General features: G+C 40.0%; 1 protein-coding gene across 1 annotated transcript in view; it reads left to right on the plus strand.

The window, feature by feature from the left end:
• Window positions 1-18,075: 18,075 nt before the first annotated feature.
• Window positions 18,076-20,344, plus strand: part of LOC122435525 — a 113,188-nt gene continuing 110,919 nt past the window's right edge. Inside the window, exon 1 of the mRNA XM_043459720.1 lies at window positions 18,076-18,120. Within this exon, the coding sequence (XP_043315655.1) occupies window positions 18,076-18,120 (45 nt within the window). The remainder of the gene's footprint in view (window positions 18,121-20,344) is intronic.

The raw sequence follows: 20,344 nt of genomic DNA on the forward strand, positions 1-20,344 counted from the left end.
AGTGAGGCTTCTGGGCAGGTCGCGTGTTATTAGTTCTGAGCCTTTAAACATGAACATACGCACCAGCAACCACATCTGCAAAAAATGTCCATGTGCATCATTCCATGGTGTTACTCAAAACTATAGAAGAAAATGAGTTAAATAAAAACACGCAACAATGAATGTGTCTGCTGGGAGAACTTCCTTGTGTTTTCCATTATCACAGCTAAACACTGTCAGACCCTTAACTTGATTTTAATGTATTTAAGCAATAACCATCAAGGCACAGGGTCCTTTCTGGGAATTAATGAGCAGCAAGAAGAGTTGGTGGCCCAAAGTCAGACCGAGAACTGTTAACCCCAGTTAGCAATCAATTTCCCAGGAAATGCCTGGCACTGAGGTTGGTATTACTATTTATAAGCCCTTTGTATATGAAGAAAAGAAATACATACATCCCCCCGCCATGCCTTCATTTCACAGAATGCTGTGGGAAAGCTGAGAGCTGAATCACACTGTTGCCGCTGCATTAGGCCTTTTCTGCTAAATTAAAAGTAATTATCAAAATGAAGGCTTTGGTCCACAATCAAAGCCATATGTAAGCACCCCCATACTACCCTCCTCTTCCTCATCCCCACCACCTGTAAATCAAAGGGAAGTAGTCCATGGGATGGAGAAGAGTCGGACACAGCTGAGCGACTTCACTTTCACTTTTCACTTTCATGCATTGGAGAAGGAAATGGCAACCCACTTCAGTGTTCTTGCCTGGAGAACCCCAGGGACGGCGGAGCCTGGTGGGCTGCCGTCTCTGGGGTTGCACAGAGTCGGACACGACTGAAGCGACTTAGCAGCAGCAGCAGCAGTAATGATAGCACCTTCCTGGGACATTTTCTTAATGAAGTCCAGCACACATGCAGGAAAGTGCATGAATCTTAAGCGTACAGCTTGATACAATTTTTTGAGATGAACTCACTCGCATTATGACCCAGATCAAGGCTGAGACCATTTCCAGAATCACTAAAGCCTTCCTCATTCTCTCTCTCAGGCAGGATCCCAACAAAGGTAATCACAATTCTGCCCTCAAAAGCCATAGAATTGTCTTTCCTTTTCCTAAAGTGTCAGTTGCTCAGTCGTGTCCAACTCTTTGCGACCCCATGGACTGTAGCCTGCCAGGCTCCTCTGTCCATAGGATTCTCCAGGCAAGAGTACTGGCATGGGTTACCAGGCCTTCCTCCAGGGAATCTTCCCAACCCAGGGATCAAACCCAGGTCTCCTGCATTGCAGGCAGATTCTTTATCATTTTCCTAAATGTTAAGTAAATGGAATCATACAGTAGGTACTTTTTGTGTCTTTTTTTCCTCAACATTGTCTGTGAGACTCATATATGTTGTTGCATGCCACTCTTTTTCATTGTTGCTTCAGAGAAACTTTTTTTCCAATATAAGTGTTTAATGTTAATGGAGAAAGGAATTCACTTCTGGCTTTTATTATTATTACAATTTTTCTGTGTAATAATGATTGTTTTTTCATCTTGAATCTTTTTTATTGAAGTGCAGTTGATTTACAATGTTGTATTATAGATGTACAACAGAGTGATTCAATTATATATATATCTACTCTTTTTCAAATTCTTTTCCCATTTAGATTATTACAGAATATTGAGTAAGAGTTCCCTGTACTACACAGCAGGTCCTTGTTGGTTACCTATTTTATATATAGTAGTATATATATGTTACTCCCAAATTCCTAAATTATCCTTCCCCCCAGCTTTCCCCTCTCATAAACATAGGTTTGTTTTCTCTATGAGTCTCTTTCCATTCTGTAAATAAGTTCATTTCTATCTTTTTTTTATCCCAAAGAGAAGTGATGTCATATGGTATTTGACTTTGTCTGAAGAGTAACTTTTAAATACGCTAAAGCTTAAAATAAAAAGCAGAAAAAAAAAATGTTTTTCTTTTTCTGACCTGTAAGAAGCTTTGATGCCTCAAAGCATGAATGTCTAGATTCTGTTAGTACTGGGATGGTAACATATATCCAAAGGCTGTTCCAAGGACAAGCACAAGAATTATGCATAAAATTATACACAAGAACTGTGTATAAACAAGCATAAAGTGTAAAACTTAGTGAGGCATCTTTCTTAACCTCTGTCCTCCTTCCTCATTGTGAAAGGAATTATTATCAAGTGCCTATTACATGCTAGGTTCTTTAGCACTTTTGTTGCAGAAACCAGTGTTGTAGCCACGCATTCCGGGAAACAAACTCACTCAGAAGGACAATGCAGATAGTGGAGTGCAGTTTATTATACCAGTGGGCCCAAGGCAGAGTCTCCTTTTAGCCAAGGACCCCAAACAGCATTTGTGAAAATCTTTTATACCCCATGTGTACATGTCCAAACCCACCACCCCAAATTCCTTGAGACTTACATAAACTAAGGAAGGGTAAATACAATCCCAATAAGCCCATCACTCATGTGCCATGTGCTCAGACAGTTAAACAATTAGCCAATAACCAATAAGCACGAGGTTACACTCCGATAGGTACAGAAAAATTTATGGCCTGTCTGGAGGAAGGGGTGATCAGTGTGTTCTCTTAGGCGATGAGTAACCTGGATATGATCTTCAAGATTCCCCTGTCCGGAGGGGGTCTTATCCTTCTGTTGTCGTTTCCATAGACACTAAACACAGAGTTCAGAGTCCATTGGAGAGGTGGCCGAGCATGATCAGCATGAACAGGCCTAAGATGGAGTCCAAACCCTATGAATTCCTTCTTCACCAGTACTCAAGAAACCAAGCACCACATTCAGAGAGTTGGAGAACTCAAGTTTATTACACCAGTGGGCCCAGAGGAGTTAACACTCCAAGCTCTGAGCCCTAAACAAAAGGATTACAGAGTTTTTATAGACAGACTGTAGTGGGTAACACTAGCTGTTAATAGGCTGGTTTAAACTAAGGGGTTTTGCGTGTGCAGGAACAGTGGTCAAGATGGGGAGGGAGATGCCTGACCTGGACAGGCATGATTAAGCAGGTTTGCAGGGGCTGGGCGATTGCAAAGAGCAGGACAAGGGTGAGTGAGATAAACTCCAGTTTCTAGTATTGCAAGTCCCCACTTTCTGAGACGACGTGACCTATGTGATCTAGACTTTGCAAGGGGGCAAGCTGAGTTACAGAGGCAGAAGGAGGAGGTTATGTAAAATTTTAACTTTTCCTTTTCACTTTGTCCTCACCACACTCCATGAATGTAGGTATTGCTTTCTCCAGTTCACAGTTGGAGAAATTGAGGAATGCACGCTAATTTGCTCAAGGTCACAAAGGTAAGTGGTAGAGTTAGAACTTAGGATCTAACTCTCAAATTTAAGCCCTTTCATCATACCTGTAGTCAGGTGAGAAAGGTGGCCATGCGAGTCATTGACTAGGGAGGGGAGAAGGATGACACAGGATTCACTGAGATTCTAGTCAGCAGGCCTAGGCTCCTGGGGGCACATCTGAGCCTTTAGTATCTGGACTTTTAAGTGCCATTATATTTTATCAAAAAATTTTTTTGGCCATGCCAGATGGCTTTCAGGATCTTAGTTCCCCAACCGGGGATTGAACCTGGGCTCTGGCAGTGAAAGCTCCAAATCCTCACCCCTGGACTGCCAGGAAATTCCCTAAGTGACATTTTGATGAAACTTGGCTTTAGTCTGCATTTACCAGTGTGAGAGATGTCTTAAGCATCCTCTCAATACTCTTATAAATTGACATTTAACATTTATTGATAACTTAGTATGTTTCAGACACCTTTTTCATGCTTTCCATGCTCATTAAGTCCTTTTAAACACCTTCTGAGTGTTTAAGTACTCAGATAACCCCATGTTACAGAAGAAAAAACTGAAGCATGAAGGAGTTAAGTAGCTTGCTTGAGGTCACACAGCTGGAAGTGAGGGGTCTGAATCTGAATTTGAACCTAAGGATTCAAATCCCAGGTGGTTGAGATCCATTAGCTTATAAACTCTATACCATACTGCCTCAGGTTAGGCTAGTGTGCCTTTTATAAGTAAATTTGCCCTTGTCCTGTATTTTGACCCAGCCATTCAATTCAGATGCAAATTCCTAAAGGCCAGACTGTACTGTATTCCATATTCCATATTGTATTCCATATTATTGTTTTAAAACTTACCCTGAGTTCTGTATTTAGTGGGTGCTGAGTAAATATCAGCTGACTCACATATATTCAACATTTATTAAATCTCCAATAGGTTTTCATTTTGGAGGATGGATCGCCTGATGGATAATTCATAACAGTGATCCTATTTCCCAAATGAAAAATTAGAAGATATTCTCCAAGCAGTTTTGTTTATAAATTTTTGAATATAAAAAGTATTGGGTAGGATGATCAAATCACATTTGTTGGTTATTATTCTCATTATGTATTGCTGTGTAACAAATCACCCAAACTTAGTAGCAGGAAGTCACAATCATCTTTTTATGCTCCCAGATTCTGTGTGACAAGAATTCAGGCAGGGAACCAGCAAGTGTGGCTTATGACGTTTTCAAAAATTCTGACACCTCAGCTACGAAGAATCAGATGACTGGAAGTGGCTTGAATGACTAAGGACTGGAATCACCTAGAGCAGATGTTCTCAACCCTCAGGCCATGGATGGGTACCTAGAAACAGGGCCACACAGCAGGAGGTGAGTGGCGGGCAAGCAAGTGAAGCTTCATCTTTATTTATAGCGGCTCCCCATTACTCTCCCATCAAACCCAAATGGGGCCTCCTAGTTGCAGGAAAACAAGCCCAGGCTCCCACTGATTCTGCATTAGGGTGAGTTATATAATTATTTCATTATATATCACAGTGTAATAATAATAGAAATAAAGTGCACAATAAATGTAACATGCTTGAGTCAATCCTGAAACCATCCCCCCAATCCTTGTCCATGGAAAAATTGTCTTCCACGAAGCTGGTCCCTGGTACCAAAAAGGTCAAGAACCACTGATCTAGAGGCTTCTTCACTCACATGTCTGGTGTCTGGTCTGTGATGTCTTATAGACTGGGAATGATGACTTGAGCACCTACTCATGGTCCCTCCATGTGACTCAGGCTCCCTCACAGCCTGGTGTCTCAAAATAGTCTGACATCTCACATGGCAGCTCAGCACTCCAAGTCAGATTGTTCTAGCAAACAAGATAAAAGCTACATCACTTTTTTTTATCTAGCCTCAGAAATCATATAGCACTACTTTTACTAGACTCTATTGGTTAAAGCAGTCACAAGCTTGCCAATGTTCAAAGGAAGGGTTTGAATTTGTAGCCATGTTTTAAAATTGCTACAGTTATACAGTCACTAATGACATTTATTACATAAAGTCTGCACTGTCCTAGTGATAAGAGAACAGACTCTATGGTTTCAATACCTTTAAACCATGAAGTTTTTGCACCTTACTTTATGTCCCTTGGTATGTTCCAGTGTCTCCTAGTTTATAGTCTATGGAAACTTGGATAGTATTTGTATCCTGCTGTTGTGTGAAAACTGTATAAATCTTAATTATATTGAATTGGTTCATAGTACTTTTCAGGTCTACTATATCCTTCTACTTTCCTGTCTATTCATTCTATCAATTTTTGAGAGTTTGATATTGAAATATTGATTAAAAATCTTAATTTATCTACTTAAAAAAATGATGGCAATCTATAGTGGAACTATATGTAACTTTATTCTGTATTTTCCAAGTCTCCTGTAAATGTGTTATCATAGTTTCATAATTTAAAAAATAAGAAAGGAAAAAAAGTCTGCATTGTCCCAAGAAAGCCAAGACCAAGTCAGCTTCAATACAGCAATGATGGAACTTGAAAGTATTGGATTGGGGTTGAAACTATATTACTCTGGTGTCCAATTAATTTTATTCTATAATCTTGGGACATCTTGGATCTCCAGGGATGTCCCCTAATGAAGCACTCCCATTAATGCATGTAAGTTGCCTTTGCTCTTCCTCCCATTAGAGTAAGGGGACATTTCAGCTCCCAGCTTTTGCTTCCCTGCTTCCTCACTCCTTCCTGGGCGGTATTGTAACTTGAGATTTTCCTCTCACTTCTTCCCTGTCAAAGCCCTGTCCCGTGTGGGACATTATTGGCTAGGAAGCTGTGATGCATTTGAGGAGATAAATGTGAAGCAGAGTAATCAATATCTAAGGTCACAACCCAGGTTGATAACCTCTCGGTGAATGGGGCTCCCAGTGATCTAGTAAATAGTTGCACAGGGTATTTGCACTTGCTATCTAGTAGATTTGTCATTTTGTAACCATCAGTCTTTCTGTATGTTTAGTTGTCCTAATCTAGAATCAAGTCATCCAGAATATCAGAGGGCACTCAGAGTTCATGTTTTGTTTCAATCCGTGTATTTTACAGGTGAGGGCACTGAAGCCAGGGAGGTCTCTAGGGAGCCTTCTCCGAAGTCAAAGGCTACTTAGGAAAGGAGTACAGAACAGAGCCCAGGTCTCTTTACTGCCAGTCCGGGCTCTTTTCACCTCACTGCCTAAATCCTCACCACCTCTTCCTAGACCCATGCAGTGCCCCTCACACTTACTTAAAAGAGCCCTATCCACAGAGGCACCTGGGAGCCGAAAAGCTGAGAGACTGCTCTCTTTCTGCTTTTCCCATTTTCCTTTCTTTCGCTAGATTGAGGATAGGACTCTGGTGTGTGTGTGTGTGTGCGTGCGTGTGTGTGTGTGTGTGCGCGCGCGCGTGTGCGCGCATGTGAGCCTGCACGCGCTCTCGTGCTCAGTCGTGTCTGAAGCTTTGCAACCGCATGGACTGTAACCCTCCAGGCTCCTCTGTCCTTGGGATTTCCCAGACAAGGATACTGGAGTGGGTTGCCATTTCCTTCTCCAGAGGATCTTCCTGACCCAAAGATAGAACCCACATCTCTTGCATCTCCTGCATTGGCAGGCGGATTCTTTACCATCTGTGCCACCTTTGATAGGAAGAGTAAATGGATTGTAAGAAACTGAAAGGGCTTTTGATCTTTAGGTGGTATTTTTCTAGGGTTTTAACAGAGTGTGTTGGACCATTTTGCATGGAGGCAAGTTTTAAGACTGGGGATTACCTTCTGCTTAGGAGATGTCTTTAGTTCCAAAGAGCTGAGGCTACTAGGACAAGGTTCAGAGGCTAGGAAGGGTTAGTGTGAGACTCAAAGGTAAAAGGAAAATGTATAGAAACCTCGCATACTCCAAATTTTTCCAAAGCAGTCTTGATTTTTGTTTTTGGTCAATTGTTTAGACTTATGTTAAGATGGAGGGTTTTCTATATAAAATAGGAATAGAGGGAATCTTCTGCAACCTGATAAAGAATATCTATGAAATATCTACAGTGAAGATTATGCTTAATGATGGAATACTAAGCACTTTCCTCCTAAGATCAGGAACAAGGGAGAGATATCTGCTCTCATTAATTTGATTCAGTACTGTTTAAAGAGTCCTTGCCAGGGTTCCCTGGTGGTCAAGTGATTAAGGCTCTGAGCTTCAACTGCAGGGGACATTGGTTTGATCCCTGATCCATCCCTGATCTGGGAACTAAGATCCCGCATACCCCATGGCCAAAAAAAAAAAAAACAAAAAATACTCATTAAAATATTTGAGACTTCTCTGGCCAGTGGTCAAGACTCTGCATTTCCAATGCAGGGGATGCAGGCTCAATCCCTGGTCAGGGAACTAAGTTCCTGCATGCCACTGGGCATGACCAAACTAATAATAATAATAATAATAAATGAAGAGTCCTAGCCAGTGAAATTAGGCAAAAAAAAAAAAAGACACAAAAATTGGGAAGAAAAATAGAGCTATCATTATTTATAGATGTTCAGTTCAGTCGCTCAGTTGTGTCCGACTTTTTGCAACCCCAGGTACTGCAGCACACCAGGCCTCCCTATCCATCACCAACTCCCGGAGCTTACTCAAATTTATGTCCATCCAGTCGGTGATGCCATCCAGCCATCTCATCACCATCTCATCCTCTGCCGTCCCCGTCTCCTCCTGCCTTCAATCATTCCCAGCATCAGGGTCTTTTCAAATGGTCAGTTATTTGCATCAGGTGGCCAAAGGATTGGAGTTTCAGCTTCAACATCAGTCCTTCCAATGAATATTCAGGACTGATTCCCTTTAGGATGAACTGGTTGGATCTCCTTGCTGTCCAAGAGACTCTCAAGAGTCTTCTTCAACACCACAGTTCAAAAGCATCAGTTCTTCGGCACTCAGCTTTCTTTATAGTCCAACTCTCACATCCATACATGACTACTGGAAAAACCATAGCTTTGACTAGATGGACCTTTGTTGACAAAGTAATGTCTCTGGTTTTTAATATGCTGACTAGGTTGGTCATAACTTTTCTTCCAAGGAGTAAGCGTCTTTTAATTTCATAGCTTCAGTCAATATCTGCAGTGATTTTAGAGCCTAAACAAATAAAACTTCTCACTGTTTCCCCATCTATTTGCCATGAACTGATGGGACCAGATACCATGATCTAAGTTTTCTGAATGTTGAGTTTTAAGCCAACTTTTTCACTCTCCTCTTACACTTTCATCAAGAGGCTCTTTAGTTCTTCTTCACTTTCTGCCATAAGGGTTGTGTCATCTGCATATCTGAGGTTATTGATATTTCTCTCAGCAATCTTGATTCCAGCTTGTGCTTCCTCCAGCCCAGCATTTCTCATGATGTACTCTGCATATAAGTTAAATAAGCAGGGTGACTATATACAGCCTTGACGTACTCCTTTTCCTATTTGGAACCAGTCTGTTGTTCCATGTCCAGTTCTAGCTGTTGCTTCTTGACCTGCATACAGATTTCTCAGGAGGCAGGTCAGGTGGTCTGGTATTCCCATCTCTTTCAGAAATTTCCACAGTTTGTTGTGATCCACACAGTCAAAGGCTTTGGCATAGTCAGTAAAGCAGAAATAGATATTTTTCTGGGACTCTCTTGCTTTTTTGATGATCCAACATCGAACATCTGGAAGTTCACAGTTCATGTACTGTTGAAGCCTGGCTTGGAGGATTTGGGGCATTATTTTGCAAGAGTGTGAGATATTAGTGCAAATGTGTGGTAGTTTGAAGATTTTTTGACATTGCCTTTCTTTGGGACTGGAATGAAAACTGACCTTTTCCAATCCTGTGTCCACTGCTGAATTTTTCCAGATTTGCTGGTATATTGAGTGCAGCACTTTCACAGCATCATCTTTTAAGATGATTTATAGATGATGATTGTTTATACAGAAAACTAAAGAATCTACCAAAAAAAACTAGTAGAATATGTGAGTCTAGCATGATATAAGGTAATATACAAAAATAAATTGTACTTGCCTGGAGAATCCCATGGACAGAGGAACCTGTCAGGCTACAGTCCGTAAGTTTGGACACGACTGAAGCAACTTAGCATGCATGCATGCACACAGTACTTACAATAGACAATTGGAAAATGAAATCAAATCACTATAATAACCTCAGACATCATTATATACTTAGGAATAATTCTAAGTCTATGGATGATTGTAGTATCTTCCAATTTAGTATGCTATGAATTTCAACAATTTCACTAAAAAATAATTGCTCCAACCCAGTGATTTCCTATCTACTCCATGCTTCCAGTTGCACTTTTGCTATCATATGCCTTCAATTAATCACACAATTTGCATCTTTCATTGTATAAAGTTGAATGAAATATATTAAGCAACAGTGTATTTTATTTTATTGTTCATTCAAAACTATATTTTGACATTTAAAATAATCATTTTAAAACTGTAGCATTTGGGGAAATGAAGTTTATGAAATTGTAAAATAGCCGAAACATAGGCACTGGAAGCAGTTACTTCTACCAGTTTTGATGGCTAAGTTACTAAAATGAAGCTAAAGAATAAGTAAATAATATTGAAATGAGTTTTATACGTCCAGATAAATATAGAAGTAAAATAAATTATGCTATTAGGGAGTTGAGCTGAAAGTAAGAACATTGTAGGAAATTAGAAATGAGACCATGTTTTCCTGGAAGGTGACAGTAACTTGTGCTTCACAAAAGCTTGAGCAAGTATGATGTAGGGTGAAATGGACTTTTCCAGAATCCATAAAAAAGTCTGTTTTATAAAAATTTTTATAAGAGTATAGTTGATTTACAATTTGTGTGAGTTTCAGATGTACATCAAAGTGACTCAGTTATACATATATATATATCTGTTCTTTTTCATATTCTTTTCCTATATAGGTTATTACAGAATATTGAGTAGAGTTCCCTGTGCTATGTTGGTTTGGTTATCTATTTTATCTACAGTAGTGTGTATATGTTAATTCCAGTCTCCTAGTTTATCACCTCACCTACACATTTCCCCTTTGGTAACCATAAATTTGATTTCAAGATCTGTGAATCTGTTTTGTATTAATAAATAAGTTCATTTGTATCATTTATTCAGAAAAAAAAAAGTTTGAAAGAAATTTGCCTAAAGTGAAAAATTGTATCACTAAATAAAAAATGACAGACAGTCTCCTAATTTTTGTATGGCTGCAACAAAGACCCAGGTCCAGTTTAAGATCATTTGAAATCATACATTCATAAAAATCTAGAAAGGCTTTACAAACTTAATCAGACCAGAATGTGCGGAAGCAGGCAACCTGAGTGAATTCATGAATTAAACTTTTGGCTTCCTTTTAGTTTTGAATTCAGAAGCTCTGTCCTCTCCCCTCAGCACTTACTGAGACAAAAGGAACTTAGAACAAAATTTGCATATCTGTAAGTGGGGAGAGAGAATTTTCTACCCTCAGGAACTATCAGTTTAAGAAGCACACAACACCTGTAAGTTTGACCTAATTATAGCAATGTGTTCTAATTGAGATTTCCTTTGAAAGACTTTCAGACTTAAGAGGAAATGGATAATAAAAATCTATGTAAGAAATGTCCCTTTTTGAAATACACACTGGAAAAAAAAAAGACACTCTGAAGAATTTAGGAATAAAGAGAAGTGATATCCTCAACTTACTCTAAAATGGTTCAAAAAAAATTACATACGCACATGCACAGAGATGACAAGAAAGCAAATAGGGCAAAGTAGAAACTGTTTATAAATCTGAGTGAAGGGTATATAAGAGATCTTTAAATCTGAAATTATATCAAAATAAAAAATTTTCCCCATGTCTATCTAAATCACATACCTTTCACAGTCACTGATGTAAGCTACTTATAAAAATCACATTTTAGTTCAAAAGTCTGTTCTGTATTTCTGTATCTCTTTTTCTGTTTTGCATTGTTTTTTTTAACCTGAACTGGAACTCTACATATGCTATTTCAAGTGGCTTTTCTAATATAGAACCACCACTTATTATATCTTCACAAAGAACTCATTATACTAACTGAAGCTCAAGCAAAGTTCATCTCTTTAATTAAGCAAAGTTGAAAAAATACTTTATCAGTAATAATTTTGGAATTTTCCTGTCGATATGGCCAAATATCCCCAAGAAAATAATTACTTTCTTTAAACTAGAAAGGAATGAGAAGAATGGATGGAGACAAGTAATCTTGTTTAAATATGTGTTGTTAGAGGATGAATCTTCTATTTTATAAATATTTGAAAGCTGATAAGATAGAAGAGGGTGGTCTAAGAAGGATCACAGTGAAGGCTGAAAGATAAGAACATATGGAATTAACCCAAACCTGAAGCTACTTATCTCTGGATTTCTTGTTATGTGAGATAAATGTCCTTACTACTTAAAAAAATATGGAAATAATAATAATTAATGATGATGATGATGATGATTATGACAATGTCATCATTGCTGGAGTCAGCCCTGAGTCTTATATTCCAGATTGGAGAGTAGAAACCATTTTTCCCATTTGGTCTAATGAAGGAAGTGGCATTCAAAATAATTCTTGTTGCATAAAAATGGCCAAACACAGGGTGAAAGGAGAACTATGCCCAAAACTAGTGAGAAAATGAGCCCAAAGATCGGCACGATGTCTTTCAAAAAAAAAAAAAAGCGGAGGAAAATTGCCTATAATTTGTTTGAATTGGAATCTTAGATTCAGTGCAGCTTCATTTCTTTCTTTGATGAAGTGCATTTACTCTTACTGGTAATCTCCCTAAAAGATGCGAGCATTTATCAAACTACAATTTCACAGAGTGAAAAAAAAAACATAAGGATAGTCCTGTTTCTCAGTGAAAATGGTGTGGTTTCCTGTGATCTGGCCTCAAGTGTCATATGTCAGCATTTCCGCACTATTGGTTCCAAAAGGAAGCTAGATTCAAGGGTAGGGCACATAAGCCCTACCTTTTCAAGGGAAATCAAAGAATTGTTGTTGTTGTTCAGTTGCTAAGTCGTGTCCGACTCTTTGCAACCACATGAACTGCAGCATGCCAGGCTTCCCTGTCCTTTACTATATTCCTTCACTATATTGAGTATATATATACTCAAACTCATGTCCATTGAGTCAGTGATGCCATCCAACCATCTCATCCTCTGTTGCCACCTTCTCCTCCTGCCCTCAGTCTTTTGCAGCATCAGGATCTTTTCCAATGAGTAGGCTCTTGGCATCAGATAGTCAAAGTATTGGGGTTTCAGAATTAGTGACCATTTTTAATAGTGGCCACATTGCAAGATTGACGCTTGTGCCTCAGTGCTTCCTTCAGGCATCCTGTTTCTGTTGTTTCCATTTACCCAGGTTTCTACAAAGGTGAGTTCACTGTCACTTCTGACGGACATCCCTCAGTCAGCCATTGTATTAGTTTCAAACTTAGTGGCTTAAAACAATACAAATTTTCTTTTTATAATTCTGGACTTCAGAAGTCTGCTTCCCTCTTATAAGAACCCTCCTGATCATGCTGAACCCACCTGGGAAAATCCAGGATAATCTCCCTGTCTCAAGATCCTTAATTTATTTGCATCTACAAAGTCCATTTTGCCATGTAAAGTAATGCATTCACACGTTCTGGAATGTGGGCATCTTTAGAGGATTGTTACTCTGACTACCACAACCTTGTTTCCGGAAGCAATGGACCACTTGCCTTAATAACTGTGTGATTATCATGTACTGTTTCAGAATGTGGATCTTATGATTTGTTGGCCAAAGAGAGACTTAAAAGAAACCACATGTAGTATTTATTTCTTTTAGCTTCTGAAATTTGTTATTAAAAGTTGGATGTTATTATCTATCCTATGACTATCAGCTTAATCTTGCCTTTAGAGTAGCTTGATACAACTCCTAATTGTCAGGCTTTTGTGAAAGATTTCTGATCTGATTTTCTAATTCTTCACAGCAAAGTTCTCTGACAATTATCCTTTCAAGAGTCTATCCTAGTACTTGACATAGAGTAAATTTTCAAATAATGCATGTTGAATAAATTGAGTCTCTATGTTGCTGATGAAAATATTGGGTATGAATTCTCTGTATATCAGGTGGTGCCTTTAAGTTGTGGGCTTCCCTGGTGGTTCAGATGGTAAAGCATCTGCCTGCAATGCAGGAGACCCGGGTTTGATCCCTGGGTCAGGAAGATCCCCTGGAGAAAGAAATGGCAACCCACTCCAATACTCTTGCCTGGAAAATTCCATGGACAGAGGAGCCTGGTAGGCTAAAGTCTATGGGGTTGCAAAGAGTCGGATACAACTGAGCGACTTCACTTTTAAGTTGCAAATAATAATCAATAAGGGGCTTCCCTGGTGGCTCAGTAGTAAAGGATCTGCCTACCAATGCAGGAGACCCAGGTTCGATCCCTGGGTCTAGAAGATCCCCTAGAGAAGGAAATGGCAACCCACTCCAGTATTCTCACCTTGGAAATCCCATGGACAGAGAATCCTGGTGGGCTACAGTCCATGGGGTCGCAAAAAAGTCGGGCACGACTTAGTGACTAAACAACAGCAATAAACAATCCGTAAAGGGTTTTCTTGGTGGAGGGTTTGCTCTCTGACCACAATCACTTAATTAGTGAAGTTGTTGGATGGCGTTATGCCAGCATGTGTGAAAAGAGATTTCTAGACAACTGGCAGCGACCTGATACTGACCTCCTTCTGAATTAAGACTTTTTATACTTCTGTATTGACTTCCCTTGTGGCTCAGCTGGTAAAGAATCCACCTGCAATGCAGGAGACCTGGGTTTGATCCCTGGGTTGGGAAGAACTCCTGGAGAAGGGAAAGGCTACCCACCCCAGTATTCTGGTCTAGAGAATTCCATGGACTGTATAGTCCATGGGATCTCAAAGAGTAGGACATGACTGAGCAACTTACACTTTCACTTTCACTTCTGTATCACAAATGATAAAACCCATCACATATCAAAGGACTTTTCCCAATAGTGCGTTTATTAAAGGAAAGGAGGTATAAATATCTCAGCTAATTAATTACACCTAAGAGATATTTACCTTCAATTTCTCTTCACTAAAATCGTTGGCTAGGTCTGGCTAAAGTAAATGCCCTTTTTCTGATTTTACATCTTCATCTTCTTTCCATTGATCGAACATGGTGGTCAATTCCTGTCTCAATCCGTGCTGAGTCATATTGTACTACTCACTTTTTCATATGAGAAGTGATAGGTGAATTGCAGGAAATTTTCATTTTTTATTTGCTGGTACTCAGTTATGAATTCACATCATAATGTCTATGTCACTGATGGTTTTATAGCTCTTTCCACTTGCTAGTAAGGAGATAACATGCAAAAATGGAAACAGAAATAAATGGCTCCACATTAATTTTCCGTTTGGAAAAAGTATGCCCATTCTCTGCCTGGGCAGAAGGGTTTCATACATCAATTTAATATTTAGCAGAAACAAACAAATATCTTTCAGGCTGAGTTCTTTCTGATAAATGACCCTCTCAAAGCTAGAAATCCCCACAATTTTTATGTACATGCCCTGTCTCAAAGTCATTATCTTATGTTTGTCTCTGAGCAGTTGTAAATGCTACTTTTCCTTGAACATTGGATTTCCAACAGGTCAAGCAACTGGTATTCTGTGCTGTAAGTCACCCTTTCGTGTGACTTGTGATTCAGGAATAAAATGCTTTGTTCCTGCCTTTTATTGGTTTATGGTCTGCCAAGATTACAAGACTGAGCATGCTAAATAGTATAATACTGTGAAGGAATTGCTACAGTGCTGGGAAACATAATGGGAGAATGGAAAAATTACCCAGGTTCACTTGGGGTTTTCAGGAAAATTCTCTATTGGCAACCTGAAGAGGGAATTACTGCAGGATTGATGATCTATTGTCTTCCCTTGACTTTGTAAAGATAGATATGTCCTTTCCTCCCTAGAAGACATCTAGGCAAAGATATCTTTATTATATAAACTCTTCCTGAATCAAGCTTATCTTTGGTCAGTTTCTCCAGAGCAGAGACTCAAATAAGAATTCATGAGGAAGCTATTTATGAATGAAGTGTTCCTAAGAGAAACCAATAAGGGAGTGGGACAAGCAAGACAAAGATTGAAGAAGTTAAGGGTGTGAGTTTTGGTAATATCCCAGCCTCAACCTAATCCCACAGAGAGCTCAGAAGTGTAAATTGCGTCTCAGAGCTGTTTCCCTTGTGACATGGGAAGGGGGAGTTTTTGTATTTCTTTACCAGTTATTGCTTTATGAGCTGTCCAGGGTAGAGGGTGGGTGAGTTGGGGAGCCACATAAGTGTCCCAACAGGTCCAGGAAAGATTAGAAGTGAACAAATTGGATCCAATAGCCCAAGGGATGGTCTCTGAAGATGGTGGCAGGTAAGAGTAGTTGGGAGGCCAGCATGCAGACACTAAGGAATGGATACATAGAACTCATAAAAGTGAATCTAGAGAAACTGACCAGAGCACCAGCATGATCTCCTACAGAGTGCTTCCACAAGCACAACTGCAGCTGTTTAATACACCATTAGGCAAAATCCTGGGGCAAAGCAAACAATCATGGCTTTCTTCACATGTGCATTTTTAGGTTTTAGAGGCATTGCAAGAGATCTTGAGTGATGCCTGTCTCTAAGGTGACCGTTATCCCAGGATACCAGATTTTCTGTGCTAAAACTCAAATGGTCCTGTGTAACCTGGGATGGTTGGTCACTCTACCTGTATCCAAAATGCTGCTCAGTGAAGAAATCACAGATTGTCTCAGAGAAGATCTAACCCAGGCAGAGCCAGCAGAGTATAGGAAGGTTGCAAACCTCCCCTGATACAGCACTCGGTGGTTTCTGGAGTTGCATGGAGTGTGGCAATCTGGGGAGAAATTGAGTCTCAACAAGTGGGGATGTGGGAACTGCAGAAGAAGATGGAGAGGACTTCAAATCTGGATTATCTTCCAGGTACAGCAAAAGCCTTTATAACCTCAGGCAGCAGCGAGTGCCCTTCTCAAGGTGTACTTCTGAGGAAGACCTTGGTTCCCCGGGATAGAAGAGGGTGCTAAGATTCGTCAGAGGCTCATACTAGTGGGACTAGCTCAGGATCAAGACTCCTTATTAGCCTTTCCTGAGAGCTTTCTCCCAGATAAAATTTCCAGACTAATGTTTTCATGCTCCTTCGTCTTCAGGGAGGAGGTGAGGGAAAAGATGTTTGACATGAGTTTGAATTTTTTACAGTGTTACTGTGAATTCTATTGATGTGATAATAAATTTCCATTTAGCATTTCCATTTGTTTAGCTTTGTTTCAAGTCTGATGTGAATGATGATGAGTAATAACACTTCAAATTACATCAATTTTCTATATGAGAAAATATGCCATGTTCATGACATTTTTTGTTTTTGAAAAAGGGAATCAAAAGGTGATTCATGACTACAGCTTTTAACTTATGTATGGGTTGAACTTTTTTCTAAAGAATGTTGTCATGATGATTTCACCCTGGGTAAGCTGAAAATGTTTCAATGTGAGGGTTTTGAATTACTGAATTAGAGATAAGTTTGTATGCAGGTGTCAATTATAACTGTAAGAATCTTCTGAATTTAACAATTCCCAGAACTAGAATGACAATTCTTAATTCTGACTGCATGGGAGAACTATCTGGGGAGCTTTAAAATAATTCCAGTATCTGGACCCCACTCAAGACCAATGATATCTGAATTTCTGGGAGTGAAGTCCAAACAGGTGGGCTTCATGGACCCATGACATATGCAGTTCCATGGGGCCTTGGACTTACAAGCACCTGGCCTCAGCCACTTGCCCTGTCTCACTGGAGAGTTGTCAGGGGTCAAGCCATGTGAGCCTTGAAGGGAGCAACTACCATCACATCTCTTACATACAGGGTTAGGCAAATAGGGATGTGCGCTGCCATTTCCCTGGTCCACTGCTCTTCAAATCAACAGGCTTACTTTGTGCCCCCTGCATCAGTGAGGTAGGAGACCCCCCGTTAGGTTTTCCTCTGAGCCAGGTAGCCAGTGAGGTCTTGAAACCATGTGAGACACTTGGAGAGTCATCCACTGGTAGAAGTCCCTGAGCCCTAGACACCAAAAGGAGTGACCCAGTATTTGACAGGATAGAGGCTAGAGAAAAAAGTAGGCAGAAAACCCAAAGTCCTAAGTGTTTTTCCTTATTGTCTTCATTCTCCAGAGTGGCCCTTGGCTGAATCTTGTATTCTTTGAGTCAAGACTCCCTTTCCTGTCTTTATCACTGAAACATGGGCTACTGCACAGAAATCAGGGGAAGAGCAAATTATGTAAAAGAAAAGTCTTGGGTAGATATGTCCTATGAGTCAAAGCTGATCAGGTTTATCTTTGTTATTATGTTCAGAAATGAAAATTGAGCTGACGAAGGGAAAGAGAACACAGAGTGCTCATCATGAATGTTCTTCACATTGTACCCTATCTTTCATTATTAAGTCTTTGCGTCAGTACAATAAAAACAGTCCAAAAATGAACTGGCTTTCCTATCAAGAAGCAGGAGAATGCTTGGAGCGTACTTCAGTTATGTTCAGTGAAATATATGAAGTTATAATGTTTGCAACAATCTCTCTTTCAACAAATATTCATCTAGCACTTACCATGTGCAAATGCTGTTGTAGGTCCAGGAGCTACAGCAGTAAACAAGATGAACAAAAATTCCTGCCCTTAGGGAATGCATATTCTAGTGGGGAGACATGGACAATAATAATGAGTAAGATATAAAGGATATTTGATGGAAATAGATGCTACAGAGAAATATAAAGCAGGAAATGGAGCTGCTGGAGGTTGAAGGTCAAGTAGGGTTTGGGGCTCAGGTAATGTCTAAATGATAACCTTGGTCTTAGGCACTGGGGAAGTTTTATTCTTACTCCTGGCTGGGATTGGCTACCACTATCCTAGGGAGGCTTCCCTGGGTGCCTCAGCAGTAAACAATCCACCTGCAATACAGGAGATGTGGGAGACGCAGGTTTGATCCCTGGGTTGGGAAGATCCCCTGGAGGAGAATATGGCAACCCTCTCCAGTATTCTTGCCTGGAGAATCCCATGGACATGGACAGAGGAGCCTGGCAGGCATTAGCCTATAAGAGTCGGACACAAATAAGCACACACACACACACACACACACACACCCTAGGGAGCCAGAAGAAGTTTGGTGCCCCAAGACCCAACTTCTGGGTGGCACTTCCAGAGACGGAGTCAGCCACCCTATTTATACCATCAAATAAGATCAGCAGTTGATGGAATTCACATGCATTGTAAAGATGAACGACCTTTACTGAGGATGTCATACCAAAAATACCATGAGTAGACAACCAACATTTTAGACTTTTCTTTGTGAGCCTAGTTTTTTTTTTAATCTAATATAAATTTTGTTTTCATTCTGTTGTAACACTGTGATTCAATTGGTGGGCTATAATAGAACTACTCTTGCACATTTCATGAAGAAATAAATCCCTGGGGCCTCAAGCAACTCCTGGGTGTTTCAAACATTTTCAAAAGTTTTTAGAGTCTAGGTATCAAGATCCAACAAGAGAGAATTATTCCAGCTTTCCTTTCTTCAGAAAATTGAGACTTTCTTTATTTCTCCTGGGCACGTCTGACTAAAGAAACACTCTATTCATCTTCAAGTGGCCCAGACTTCTATCAAAAGTATTGGATTCTCTTTTATGGAATATATACAAAGGAGGAGACTTCCTGATACTGATTGAGGCTTTGTCTTAGGATCTGTCCCAAGCAAATGTTTCAAAATGAGTTCCTCACTAGCAGTGGCAGCTTCAGCATTTCAATTCAGGAAGGACACAGAAGCTTCATCTAAGTGGAATTTGGAGGTGGGGACAGGTGATAGGATTTGTGTTATGTCTTGCTTGAAGTTGCATTCACATAACAAATACATTATTTTTATTCAGTTTAGATATTTTAGGAGGCTGACTGGAGAGGAGGTTAGGGCTGGTGGAGGTTACTACAGAAGGTAACTAAAGAAGGTAAAAGCCTTACCCTGCCTTGCCTCCTCACCACAAATGCTTACCAGACTGGGAGGAGTAAAGAGAAAAAGCTATTAGCTGACCTTTCACTTCTATGTCCCATGTCACCATCAGAATCAGGTCTGGAACTTCTATGTAGAGCTCTGAAATTAAGTTTGTCTTGGACTCTCTTCTTCCTCTTCTCCATCTCTCCTCTATTCACCCTACCCAACCCCTCATCTAGTTCCAGCTAATCTCTACTTTTCCGTTCAAGCTGGCAAATGCTTATGAAGGATACACCATGAGTGCAGCATTTGACTAGGCAATGGAGGGAATACAATGATGAACTGATAAGCATACGAGTTGGGAACCGACAAGAGTTTAAGCTAAATTTAAGTTTAGAAAATCTTCCAGACTTATTTACAACTTAATTTGGGACCACTGAAGATCCAAAGTTTTAAGATAAAGGGCGGAAGCTATTTTAACCCAACAACTAGAGGTGGAATTGAATCAGTGGGGCACGTTGGGTGTTGAGGGGCGTGCGGGGGTGGAAGGATGGGGGATGTTCTGTGTGCAGTGGACCCTGTCAATCACCTTTTAAAGTCATACCACCTAGGTATCATGTAATCTCAAAAGAAGAGAAAAATCTCCAAGATCTTTTGAACAGGTTAAGATTCTGTGACTCTATGATTCTCAGTTGTAGCCGAGTCACATCTTGGAGTAGCAAATAGATTAAGTAAATTCTCAGATGCTTTCCAATTCCTGGATGATTCTACCCTGCTGTTGTCCTTCATGCATTCAGATGACTCTGCCTTTCATTCTTGAACACTCTACACTTGAACATTTTCTCTCTACTGAGTATGGAAGATGGTGGGCTGACACCACCAGGAGTTAATGATTTCCTGGTGTACTGTTTTCTTAGGCTGCAGTCACAAAGTACCACAAACTGGATGGCTGAAATAACATAAGTTTATTGTGTGACATTACTGGAGGCCAAAAGTCCAAAATCAAGGTGCTGGCAGGCCCTCTATGGGAGGACCCTTTCTTGCCTCTTACAGCTTCTGGTGGTGGTTTAGTT

Source organism: Cervus canadensis, chromosome X (assembly GCF_019320065.1).
Source record: "Cervus canadensis isolate Bull #8, Minnesota chromosome X, ASM1932006v1, whole genome shotgun sequence".
NCBI classification, from domain to species: Eukaryota; Metazoa; Chordata; class Mammalia; order Artiodactyla; family Cervidae; genus Cervus; species Cervus canadensis.